At 56.3% G+C, this 12,883-nt stretch overlaps 3 protein-coding genes and 1 non-coding gene across 4 annotated transcripts; all 4 read left to right on the top strand.

Annotated features, from left to right (window-relative positions):
• Positions 1 to 443: 443 nt before the first annotated feature.
• Positions 444 to 4,990, top strand: LY79DRAFT_670648 (SNF2 family domain-containing protein; the record flags this gene model as incomplete). The annotated part of the gene is made up of 3 exons (XM_060563808.1): positions 444 to 533; positions 640 to 4,704; positions 4,763 to 4,990. 3 exons carry the CDS (start codon positions 444 to 446, stop codon positions 4,988 to 4,990), a joined length of 4,383 nt encoding a protein of 1,460 aa, XP_060412975.1.
• A 1,202-nt stretch (positions 4,991 to 6,192) lies between these two features.
• Positions 6,193 to 9,399, top strand: LY79DRAFT_609240 (heterokaryon incompatibility protein). Its single transcript, XM_060561923.1, has one exon. It carries the CDS (start codon positions 6,399 to 6,401, stop codon positions 8,991 to 8,993), a length of 2,595 nt encoding a protein of 864 aa, XP_060412974.1. The 5' UTR covers positions 6,193 to 6,398; the 3' UTR covers positions 8,994 to 9,399.
• A 638-nt stretch (positions 9,400 to 10,037) lies between these two features.
• Positions 10,038 to 10,121, top strand: LY79DRAFT_t159. Its single transcript has one exon. It is a non-coding gene; the product is annotated as a tRNA-Ala (tRNA).
• Positions 10,122 to 12,260: 2,139 nt separating this feature from the next.
• Positions 12,261 to 12,681, top strand: LY79DRAFT_670646 (uncharacterized protein; the record flags this gene model as incomplete). Its single annotated transcript, XM_060563807.1, has 2 exons — positions 12,261 to 12,483; positions 12,563 to 12,681. 2 exons carry the CDS (start codon positions 12,261 to 12,263, stop codon positions 12,679 to 12,681), a joined length of 342 nt encoding a protein of 113 aa, XP_060412973.1.
• Positions 12,682 to 12,883: the final 202 nt, after the last annotated feature.

Raw genomic sequence — 12,883 nt, 5'->3', positions numbered from 1 at the left:
TCCCCCCCAACTCCCGTTTTTCGCCTCGCGTCCCATTCATCTTCCACGCATTTTTTCCCCCCACGCCTCGCGGCACCGCATTCGCATCCCCCATTTCCCATCGACCTCTGCCGCCGAACTCCATCCTTCCATCTTGGTGAGCTTGCTTATACGCGACCGACGTGTCTCCGTTCCGACCACGCCATCGCGATTGCCGCCTCCGAACCACACCGCCGCCTCAAAGCCGTCCGTCACGACAACGACGCGCCGCATTTTTATCGTCCACTGTCACTATTAGCCTTCTAGTCTCTCTTTTCGCGCGACGGGCCCGGCGCGACCAACCTTGACCACGGCTCCACTTGTCAACACTTGACACGCCCTTCGCATGATAATGCGCGCGAGATCGTCGTTGCATCTCTAGAGATACACGTAGTCAATCGATTTGCAGTAAAACACTGCCCATCATGGCTTCCGTTCAGGCAGCCCCTGCCGTCCAGCTCCCTGGCGCCGGCATGGCAGCCACCACTCCTCAACAGGCTCAAGAGATCTTCAACGTAAGACTATTCTGTACACGGCTCTTCCCACCCCTTCTGCATCCTCGTGACCCCTGCACATCCTTTTCGTCACCTTTTTTTTATGGATGATACTAATGCCTCCCAGAAATTTAAGCAGATGAGGGAGAGTGGCGTCCCTAACACCGATCCCGAATACATCAAGGCCGAGCAATTCGTTCTGTCCTTCCAACAACAGGCGCGTCTGCGACAGAAGCAACAGGCGTTCCTTCAACACCAGCAGCAACAGATGCAACAACAGCGACAGATGCAGCAGGGCGGAACCAACGGTGCTGTGAATGGCGCGCATCCCGCCCAGCAGCAGCCTCAACAGCAGCAGCAGCAGCAGCAGCAGCCGCCGCCAACTCAGTCTACACAACCTCCCACGTCTGGTGCGCTTGGCGGCTCTGCGCTTCCCTCAGCAAGCTCAAATATCGCAGGCCCTACCGCCGGCTCACCGTCTACGACTGCTCCTTCCAGCGGGCCCGGCGCTGGTCAATTCAACCCTCAGCAACTGAGTTTGCTTCGCCAACAGATCCATGCATTCAAGCTGTTGACCAAGAATGCCGGCGTTCCTTTGCAGATGCAGCAGGCCATCTTCGCTCAACGCGAGCGAAGGAAAGCCATGGCCGCCGAGGCAGCCGCTCTGGCAGCTTCATCAACACCGGCAGCTGCTTCTCAAGACTCCGCACAGCCCGGTCCGAATGGCGCCGAACCCAAGTCTGAGCTGCCCGAGGTTCAGGGACCAACTTTCAAGGCCGTCAAGTCTCCTTTCAATGACCCCAACCTGATCCGCAAGTCAATTACCCATTTCGACCACACCCAGCGTAGGAACCGGAAGCTTATTCCCGGACTCTTCCCAACCGGTGTGGACTTCGACCAGCTGCGGTACGAAAGGGAAGTGATTTTGTTCAACCGGATGCGCGACCGTTACGCTGAGCTCAAAAACACCCCAGCAAACATCGCCCACTGGGACACCACCAAGGATGATGTCGAGCTAGATGACAGTGCCAAGGTCAAGGCCATCATCGAGATGAAGAGCCTAGGCTTGTACGCCAAGCAGAGGGCGTTACGCGACAAGATTGGACGCTCGATGATGTTCTACGACAACCTTGCCATGACCACCAACCGTTCTAGCTACCGCCGCACAAAGAAGATGACTGTCCGTGAGGCCAGGATCACCGAGAAGCTTGAGAAGCAACAACGCGACATCCGGGAGAACCGCGAGAAGAAGAGACACACCGACTTTCTCGCTGCCATTACTCAGCACAGGAACGAGATCCAGCAAACCGCCGCAAGCCAGCGCAACAAGTCGACCAAGCTTAACAAGCTCATGTTTTCCCAGCACTACAACATCGAGAAGGAAGAGCAGAAGAGAATCGAGCGTACCGCCAAGCAGCGTCTGCAGGCTCTCAAGGCCAATGACGAAGAAGCGTATCTCAAGCTGCTCGACGAAGCCAAGGATACCCGTATCACTCACCTTCTCAGGCAAACCGATGGATTCTTGCGCCAACTCGCCGCTTCCGTCAAGTCCCAGCAAAGGAAAGCTCTTGCAGAGCAAACTGGAGAGGAACAGATGCCAGAGGAAGAGGAAGAGGAAGAGAGCGAGCCGGAAGATGACGAGGGCGACACGAGTGGAAGGAAGATCGACTACTATGCTGTTGCCCACAAAATCAAGGAGGAGGTCACTGAGCAGGCCGACATACTCGTTGGTGGTAAGCTCAAGGAGTACCAGATCAAGGGTCTCCAGTGGATGATTTCACTGTACAACAACAACCTGAACGGTATCCTTGCAGACGAGATGGGTCTCGGCAAGACCATCCAGACCATCAGTTTGGTTACTTATCTCATCGAGCGCAAGAAGCAAGAAGGGCCGTACCTGGTCATCGTGCCTCTTAGTACTCTGACCAATTGGACCCTTGAATTCGAGAAGTGGGCCCCGTCTGTTAGCAAGATCGTCTACAAGGGACCTCCTCTTGTCAGAAAACAACAGCAGGACCTCATTCGGCAAGGACGCTTCCAAGTGTTGCTCACCACGTACGAGTACATCATCAAGGACCGCCCAGTTCTTAGCAAGATCAAGTGGTTCCATATGATCATCGACGAAGGTCACCGCATGAAGAACCAGAACTCAAAGTTGACGTCTACCATCCAGCAATACTACCATACCCGATTCCGCCTTATTTTGACCGGTACGCCGCTGCAGAACAACCTTACTGAGCTTTGGGCCATGCTCAACTTCACACTTCCCACCATCTTCAAGTCGGCAAAGACTTTCGACGAATGGTTCAACACACCTTTTGCCAACACCGGCGGGCAAGACAAGATGGACCTCACGGAAGAAGAACAGATTCTCGTCATTCGTCGTCTGCACAAGGTGCTCCGTCCCTTCCTGCTCCGTCGTCTGAAGAAGGACGTCGAAAAGGACCTTCCGGACAAGACAGAAAAGGTCATCAAGTGCAAGTTCTCGGCCCTGCAAAGCAAGTTATACAAGCAGATGGTCACGCACAACAAGATTGTCGTCAGCGACGGACAGGGTGGCAAGGCCGGTGCTCGTGGTCTGAGCAACATGATTATGCAGCTTCGCAAGCTTTGCAACCATCCCTTCGTTTTCGGCGAGGTCGAGAATACCATGAACCCCCTGAACATCAGCAATGACATGCTCTGGAGAACAGCTGGAAAGTTCGAGCTCCTGGACCGTGTTCTTCCCAAGTACAAGGCAACGGGCCATCGCGTCCTCATGTTCTTCCAGATGACGGCCATCATGGACATTATGGAAGATTACCTTCGATACCGCAACCTGAAGTATCTCCGTCTGGATGGTACGACCAAGTCAGACGAGCGTTCTGATCTGTTGCGCGAGTTCAATGCCCCGGACTCCGAGTACTTCATGTTCTTGCTTTCGACCCGTGCCGGTGGTCTTGGTCTCAATTTGCAGACCGCCGACACCGTTATCATCTACGATTCCGACTGGAACCCTCACCAAGATTTGCAAGCTCAAGATCGTGCCCATCGTATTGGACAAAAGAACGAGGTTCGCATTCTGCGTCTCATCAGCTCCAACTCGGTCGAAGAGAAGATTCTGGAAAGAGCCAGGTTCAAGCTTGATATGGACGGCAAGGTCATTCAAGCCGGTCGTTTTGATAACAAGTCCACGGAAACGGATCGTGACGCCATGTTGCGCACCCTCCTGGAGAGCGCCGACCTCGCAGAGACCGGCGAGCAGGATGAGATGGATGATGAGGAGCTGAATATGCTCCTCGCCCGTAGTGATGACGAGGTGGCCGTCTTCCAGAAGCTCGACGAAGAGCGCAGGAGGGACCCGATCTATGGCGAAGCAGCTGGCGCGAAGGCCAAGCCTCGTCTTTTGGGAGAGGACGAACTTCCCGAGATCTACCTTGGAGATGGCAACCCGGTAGAAGTAGAGGTTGAAACGAGTCTCGGACGCGGGGCCCGTGAGCGAACCAAGGTCCGCTACGACGATGGCCTCACGGAAGAGCAATGGCTCATGGCTGTTGACGACGACGAGGACTCCCCCGAGGCCGCTGCTGCACGCAAGCAAGCCCGCAAGGACAAGAGAGAGAACAACCGACTCAAGAGAGCAGCCTTGTCGAATGCTGCAGAAGTGTCTCCTTCAGCGAGTCGCGCAAGCACCGAGGAGGTGGAAACCCCCAAGAAACGAGGTCGCAAGCCCGGCAGCAAGAACCAGGAGAAGCGCAAGGCAGACGATGGCGAGGATGAACCACCGGCAAAGAAGCGTCGCGGACCTCAAGGCAGACCCAAGGCGGTCTCCGTCTCTGCTGGATCTGGTGCGCCGGGAATCTCGGCACAGCAGCGCCAGTCCCTCCAGGCAAGCGCGCGTGCTTTGTTTGACGGACTCATGAACCTCGAGGTCGATGATCCCGAGCCCCCAGAGGAGGACGACGACGAGTCGGTGGCGGGCAAGCGGATCATCATTGGTCCCTTCCTTGCCCTGCCCCCCAAGCGCGACTACGCCGACTACTACCTGATCATCCAGAACCCCATCTCGATGAAACAGATCGAGCAAAAGATCAAAAAGCAGCAGTACTACAGCCTCGGCGACATGCGCAAGGATGTTGATCTCATGTTTAGCAACTGTCAAACGTACAACGAAGAGGCTTCGCTGCTGTATCAGGATTCCCTGACCCTTCAGGTTAGTCACGGCGCGTTGGGAATATTGATGTTGATGAATAATTCTAACCTGGACGCAGAAATTCTTCCACGAGGAGTTGCAAAAGGAGCTTGAGAAGCACCCAGAGCTGCAAGAGCTCGAGGGCAATGGTGCCAAGGAGACTTCTGTGGCACCCAGCGCAAGTGCGAGCGTCGGCACACCGCAGCCCGTAACATCCGCCACGAGAATCAAGCTGATCTCTTCGGCTTCTAACGGGGCCAAAGAAGCGAACGGGGGAAGCAACGGCGCCCAAAGTGACCAGGAGTAACCGGGATCTCGGCTTATTTGGGTTCGACGTTTCAGTGATCACATTTGACGTTTGATGACGTTTGAGTGGTTTTTCATTTCTTCGGGGTTTGATGCCAGAAAACAACAAAACGGCAACGGCGTACAGTCAAGGGCTCGCCTAGTGCAAAGCGCCGGACGGCTCAACGACCGTCAGAGCATCAAAGACTGCTGGACATTTACAGGCGTATGGGTTTTCGGGGATTTTTGGAACATGTAAAGGTTACGGCGGGAATGGCACTCGATACAAATACCATGGGCCAGAATTTGGGCCGCAGAGGCAGAAGTAGTCACTTGAATGGTGGGGTGGTGGTGATGGTGGTGGTAGTGTTGGATGGCGCGGCGGAGGAGAGATTCTGCCTCGATTCACGGTAGCAGAGATTCGTCGCAAGTTTGTTAGACTAGCAAGCAAGTGTATTTTAATAGATGTGAGCATGACGGGAACATGACATCTTTTTCAGCTGGACCAATTCGCCAAAAAGAAATGTGCCAAATGAATTGGACGACGGCACGGACCGAGACGTTTCGTTTCGAATGTTGGTGATGCAAGTCAGATTACGACGACAAGACCCCGTCCGCGATTTCGCTGCTGCCTTTGGGAATTGCGGTGGATGGGCAATTAATTACATGATGGGAAATCCGGTAGGGAAGGGCCCTGCAATACGAGTGCCCAATGGCCAACTAGTGCGGGACAAGTACCACCGCTTCATGCCAGATGTGTGTTCTGTTAAATTGGTTAATCGAGGGGGCTGGGGGGGTGGTGACTGTGAGGTTGGTCGAACAGATAGGCCGAGGGTGGCGGTGCTGTCGACCTCTCACCTCTTGTCTCTCATCTCCCTCTCGCGCTCTCATGCTTCGTCTCGGCCGCCCTCTCATATCACACATCTCATCGGTCTCACTGGCCTGGGTGGCCTGCGCGTCGCTTATCAGAATCCCTCTTCCCCCCGTTTCATCAACAACTGACTTCATCATCACTCACCATTATCCGAATTGAACGCTTGCTCTCTCTCTCTCTCTCATCACCCACCGGATGCCGATCTCACACTTCACACCTGCACAGTGCCCTGACGACGGTGTTGAACTTTTGCTTTAACCCTGCGTTCATCGCCTCAGAGACATCCGTCGCACGGTCTTACCAAGCCACCCTCACTAGTGTCGCGGCGCAAGGGCGCCCAAAGAGAAGGCAAAAAAAAAAAAAAAAAAAGCCCCGAAGGAGGCCCAACTATATACAATCGACCTGCTGAGTGCAGCAGCGTTCAAGCTTCCTCGCGCGAGCGCCGCCCAAAGCGCATCTGCAACTGCACCTGCAGCTCGCATCTGCAGGGAGCGTGCAACACAACTCATACGAACAACGCTCAAGGGCTGTTGGAAACCAGCCAAGCTCATAAACGATGGACCATCCGAGTCCGTCCGCCCGCAGTGGTGCCGGAGGCGGCGGCGGTGGTACGGCAGCGATCAGACGAGAGGGACCAGCAGGGGGGCCGGACGCTGTATCAGACGAAAGCTCAGCGAGCTCCATGTCGGATGACGAAGACGGCGCAGGCGCTGGATATAGACCCCAGACGCCCACGCCTCCGCCCCAGCGACGACAGCAGCAGCGACAACAACAACAGCAATCACCACCATACCGTCCGCCACCGCCGAGGGGCAGCAGGGAAAAGGACATTCGTGCCGAACGACATCGCGACCGTGATCGGGACCGGGGCAGGGACCGGGACAGGGACAGAGACCGCGATCGGAATCGGGAGCCGGAGTTCAGGAAGGGAGAACCACCGTCGCCGCCGTTGGACAGGGACCGCGACAGTCCACCGACCCCGAGGGATGTAAAGCGGCAGAGCTTCGCGGTGGACGACAGGCACTACAACAGCGGGCACGGAGGCGGCAGCAGCGCCCACCACAACGGCCACGCCCGACGACGACAGCAGAGTGTGCCGCCCAACAGCGCCCTCAACGGCGCCAAGCGGCAGAGCATCACGGAACGGCTCATGAGCACCTGGACGGCGCGCACGGCAAAGGAACCGGTGGGTGTCGCGCCGTCTACGATGCCGCCCTCACGCCGCGCCTCGTCGGCGTCGACAACGGCGAGCAAGTTCAACCCGGTGGGCCGCGTGCGCGAATGGCTCGACACGTGCAACGCAGAGCACGGCGACCACTGCTCCGCCCCGCCGGGGGACACGTGGAGGCCCATATGGCTCATCGACTCGGTGAACCGGTGCCTAGTGCGCGCGCGCGCGACGGACCGGTACATCGCGCTGAGCTACGTCTACGAGCCGCCGCTGCCGAGTTCGAGGGGCCCCGTCGAGACGCTCAGGGGGAACCTGGAGATGCTGACGGCGAGCATGGACGACGCGGACGTGCCGCAGACCATACTGGACGCCATGTGGCTGGCGAGGAAGCTGGGGATCAAGTACCTCTGGGTGGACCGTTTCTGTATCGTGCAGGACGACGACGTCGAGAGGGAGGAGCACGTCAAGAACATGGCGTACGTCTACGCCAACGCCTACCTGACCATCGTGGCCGCCATGGGGGACGCCGAGAAGGGGCTGACGGGGCTGCTGAGGAGGACGCCGCCGCCGCGCGGGGCCGCGTCGAGGAAGCACGACGACCTGGTGCTCTCGTCGCTGTGGGCGGGGCGGGCGTGGACGGTGCAGGAGGGCATGTACTCGCGGCGCAAGGTGTACGTCTTCGAGGAAACGGTGACGTGGGAGTGCCACTGCGACGTCTGGCAGGGGTCGCCGGCGGGAGGGGGACGCTTCAGCAAGATCCTCAAGGGCGGGGGGCGCGGCGGGCCCTGCCAGCAGCGGACCTTCCCCGCGGCGACGGGGTACCTGCATCCCGTGTGGCCGGACATGGACGAGTACGCGCGCATCGCGATGGAGTTCAGCGCGCGGCGGGTGACGCTCATGTCGGACACGACGCGGGCGCTGCGGGGCATCACGACGGTGCTCTCGCGGTCGTTCGCGGGCGGCTTCATCTTCGGCATGCCGGTCAGCTTCCTCGACGTCGCGATGCTGTGGCAGCCGCGGGCCATGGTGAGGCGGCGGATGATGGTGCAGCCCATGACGGGGATGAACCCGCTGCCGTCGTGGAGCTGGCTCGGGTGGCACTACGACGGCGTGCCCGCGGACCTGACGCTCTGGCGCGCCGCGGCCGACTACGTGCAGGACGCGCCGCCGTCAGGGAAGAAGGGCGCCGAGAGGCGGTTCAAAAGCCCCTACGCCTTCCGGCTGCGGTCGCTGGTGAGCTACGAGCTGACGGACCGGGCGACGTACACGCCGCTGCCCAACGACGGGATGGCGTACCGCGACCGCAGGCACCGGAGGGCGGTGGCACTGCCCGCGGGGTGGTCGAGGAGCAACGGCGGGTTCCGGTACGCCGGGGACCCGGAGGTCATGTTCCGGTACCCGGTGCCCGTGGCGGAGATGGCCGGCGTGGACGGGGGCGCGGTGGGGGGCTCCTCGCCGTTCGGGGACTTCGCGATGAGCGCGACGCTGCTGTCGTTCAACACATCCATGGCGTTCCTCGAGGTCGACTTCGCCACGGCGCGCAACGGGGCGCCGATCGACGCCAAGGCGGCCAACGCCGTCAACACGGGGAACAACACGGGCCCGGGGGCGGGGCTGGTGGCGCCGGGGCGGGGTTACGGGGTGCCGCTCGCGGTCGGCAACGTCTGGTCGCGGACGGGCAAGTGGTGCGGCGTCGTGACGGCGCACGACAGCTGGCTGGGCCTGCAGGGCGCGAACCACACGGGGGAGGAGAAGCTCGAGTTCATCGCTATTTCGATGGCGAGCGAGCGGGGCGGCAGCCACGTGTTCGACCTGGACGCGTTCCGCGACAACATGGACGAGGACGAGATCGTCGACTTTGTCAACGTCCTGTGGGTGGAGCGGGTGGGCGGCGTGTGCTACCGGAGGGGCCTGGGGCACGTCGTGCAGAGGGTTTGGGATTCCGTGGCGAGGGACCGAGTCGACGTCCTTCTTGGATAGGGGAGAGATTGTATACCAGGGGTTACGATGTAAGGATATAATGTGATGAGATTGGGGGGGGTGTTTTGGTGGTGGCTGGGTGGAAGGCCATGGATGCATTTTTTGACGGGAAGGAATCTCGGAGTTGGACTGGGCCGCGCGTACTGTGGGCGAGGCAATCGGTGTCTAAATCTTCTGTACGAGATGTATGTTCCGTGGAGTGGGCAATTCTGTGTTTAGTATAGCTTCACAGCGAGTTGTATATTGGAAAGCCCGTGGGTGATGGGGCGTGTTTGAGCTGCATCGGCCGAATCTCCTTCCTCCCAGCTCTCCCTTAATGCTCCTCCTGATATGCGGCTTCACTGCAACATGATGGGGACGATTTGATGACCTACAGAGAGACTACACCTCGGCGGGGGGTGGGTGGGGGAAGGGTTTCACCTACAGTTGACATCGAGGGGGAAGCCGCAAACCATCATCCTCAGTTGCATCGCGGGGCGTATGCAGTCTATGTACGGATATGTACAGTACTAGTTCAAAAGTGTGGCTACAGCAATAAGGATGGCCAATCAAAAGCTATAGTTGGTGGTTGAGACACAGTGCCTTTGGCGGTACATTGTGAAGTGACCTCGAGCTATTAATCGCTCCCCTCTTCGATTCTCTGTCGGGTTATCCTTATTGCTGTAGACAGACTTTTGACCTAGTACTGTATGTGTCCATCGGAATCCGGTCCAATGAGGGCGACGGACAGTGATATATACCCTAGACTGCGAAGCGAGGATAGAAATATACCTTATTACACTCACTATCGCGCCTATTTTCCAAGAAGCGATGCCACTTGGCAGAAGTGATTGTCAATCTCCAAGGCGCCTGCAAATCCTAACATAGTCTAGCTTACACAGAGACAGAAACCCTTTCAAGCCTGTGGCATTCCTAGTCAGGTACAGAGGTTCTGGAAACGGCTGACGTCCCCTCCTCAAGGGGACCCACCTTCTGCTGCCTGTCCGCCCCACATCTACCAGATATAAGAATCAGCTTGGCGTTGTGCTTTCAACAACAATGTCCGGGCGCATGGTGTAGTGGTATCACATTCGCTTTGCATCTACACGTCTCTGCGAAAGGCCCAGGGTTCGATCCCCTGTACGTCCATAGTTAAAAGCGACTGCGCAAGCAGTTGCATACGCTTTTGCCATTCTCTCCATTTTTGGGAATTGTCAGTTCTCTCCCCTGACTGATATTTATGCATATGCACATGCTCTATATAGTGCAGAACACGGGATAATGATGTAGGCGCATCATTACTGAAGCTTTTGCTTTGTGGTGCAGTTAGTTGCCCTGACCCACTTGTAACACCTACAATAGTTATTGTTTTTTCCTTTACGTATAATAGAGAACAGTTACCCTTAATATTTGTGTATTGCCACTGATACGTACGGTTAACTATATTGCTATATTGCTAATACCCTAGTGAAACCAACATTTACCAAAACTTCGCCGTAGACTCTTCCCATTTCGGCCTAATTGATTTCGAGGTCTGTGCCTGCCACCAGCATATTTCCTCCTTTAACGACCGCCCTTGTCACCAGACAGTGTTTATGGGCAGTCATTACTGGTCAAAGCTTTAGTAATAAGGCAAACATCACCTGCTCCACTACACTCTCCTGTTCCAGCTGGGGTTGTGCATGTTGGGCCAGCGGGACAGGCGCCACTGAGATCAACTATGGTAACCTCACAAAGAGCATTTCTTCCAATACACGTTCCTGATCCAGATGGGGTTGAGCAATCTTTGGCTGTAGCAACAGCGGCCAATACAGCAGAAACCATGTAGATCGAAAGCTTCATGCTGAGGTTCTTAATTGAGAGGTATGCTGCTGTCGGAGAAAGATTGGGTGTATATAGATAGAAATATTGACGTTTTGAGAGCGGTATTCTGTTAGAAAAGTTTTGGGTGTAGCTAAAATATTGAGAGCTAGACATACGTACAGATGCAACAATACACCTCTTTATATGTAGGGAAGTTTTTAAAGTTTTTGTTTGAAACTTAGATTTAGTGCAGTATTATTCGTATTTCTTCTAAGGTCTTAGATCTGACTCATATTCCTAGCTATAACAAACGTAATAAGTCTCTACATAACGAGTTTTACTAGAAGTACTATAAATAACATATATACATAGGGACTTATATACTCGAACCCGAACTGGCTACGATCTTGACTTGGGTTGACACGGTTAAGATAGGTGATGGATTCGTTGATTCTTCTACTATTCGGCCCGGAGACACTGAAGACATCCGATCGCTCCGGGATCTTCGTCGGGAAACGTCGTTGAGATCACGACTCCATCATCAACCCTCACTATATACACCGTATCGCCGACGTCATTGTTTTCTTTTCTTCGGAAATCGTGGTGTGAGTAGTTGGAATGACACCTTCGACTGTGTTATTATATCATCGTTGCAACCCCAAGACGGACCGTACTGGTTACGAATATCGTTCCAAATACTGGGGCCAATCATTCTGCCGATGCACTTAACCATCACTCCATACCGATGTGCCATCGGTGGCCAAACTACAACTTCGCATCGGAGGGGAGAGGGGTGAAGAGCATCATCACGAGACGAACATCACATCAAAAGCCTGTCATGGAAACGCGTTAAAACTTCTGAAAGTGGGTAAGATGTCGGTATGTCGCTCGGCAACCTGACTGCCTACGATCTTGATTATTAAAACGGGCCATTCCGTCTTGTGGAAGAAGCCTCGGTGACGAAGGGGCTGATCCAGGCAGTTCGGTCGGCTGCCGGGTTCCAGGCTTGCTACGTCGAACGCTCTCGGCCCCGCCCTGGCTCTATGTCGGTTGTCAATCTTCTCCAGGGTCTTCTTCATTGAGCGAGGATATCATCTTCGTCGTCGCAGCCAAAGAGACACCGTCCTTGCCCCTCCTGCAGGCTTGGCGACTAGAACAGAGAGCACATGAACGCGAGGGCACAGGCGTCGATGACACCTGATCTGCCGGACGTGGCGGCATTCGAAAGGCTAGCGATGCCGTTTCAAAAGAGTTGACTTGCTCAATCAATCCCAAGGAAAATCTCACAAAGCTTTCGTCGTCTGGTTGTGCTCAATGGAGAAAACAGCATGTGGGACTCAACGTCACGACCCCACACCTTCCACTTCTCCGACGTATTACATCGACGAACTTGCTATTTCTATTCTTCTCCTTCTTCTTCTTCATAGCATCACACAAACAAACGAGAAAGAAAAGAAAAAGAGAAAAAAAGAAACAGCGACGAAGATGGATCGCCTCGCCGCTACGGAAGGCGTCGAGCCGCACGACAGCTACTCCCAGATGGAGCCGTTCTCCGCCAGCGAGACGTCGATCGACCGGGACCTCCGGCTCCGGATACGGGACTTTTACCGAACCAGCGACCGCCGCGACCAGGACGAGCGCTGGCTCGAATTCTACACCCCCGGCGCGAGGGCCAAGGTCGGGGCTCTGGAGGGCGAGACGCGTGAAAGTACGTCTGCGGTGGCATGTCGGGCACGATCTTGGTGGGAGTTCTCTTTTTCTTTGCCGAGGGCTGACTGGGTGAGCAGACATCCGGCAACTACGCACGGCGATGTGGAGCACCGTGTCGGCCAGGAAGCACTGGCTCACAAGCGCGGTCGGCTCAGCTACCGAGAAGGGGGTGCACGTCATGTTGAGGGGGGGGTAAGGCGCAAGGGGCTGGACGGGAGCGAGAGCGTGTTCAGCTGGGCAGGTAGCGCAGAGTGGGTGAGGCAGGACGGGGAGTGGCGGATGGATGCATATCGAGTCTGGCTCGACCCGTGGACTGAGATCGAGGGCGAGCTACCTGCTGTGTCGCACTTCTGAGGAGGTGCAACATGCGACGGCGGACCCGGCACAAGCAGATACTC

The sequence above is a fragment of the Colletotrichum navitas genome (genome assembly GCF_030913465.1).
Source record: "Colletotrichum navitas strain CBS 125086 chromosome Unknown LY79scaffold_39, whole genome shotgun sequence".
Lineage (NCBI taxonomy): Eukaryota > Fungi > Ascomycota > Sordariomycetes > Glomerellales > Glomerellaceae > Colletotrichum > Colletotrichum navitas.
The sequence above is the reverse complement of the archived record's forward strand: the minus strand, read 5'-3'. Positions and strand labels throughout refer to the sequence as shown.

Bases quoted from the DNA above. Each gene is read 5' to 3' on its own strand.
- LY79DRAFT_609240 (XM_060561923.1), top strand. From the start codon at position 6,399: ATGGACCATCCGAGTCCGTCCGCCCGCAGTGGTGCCGGAGGCGGCGGC.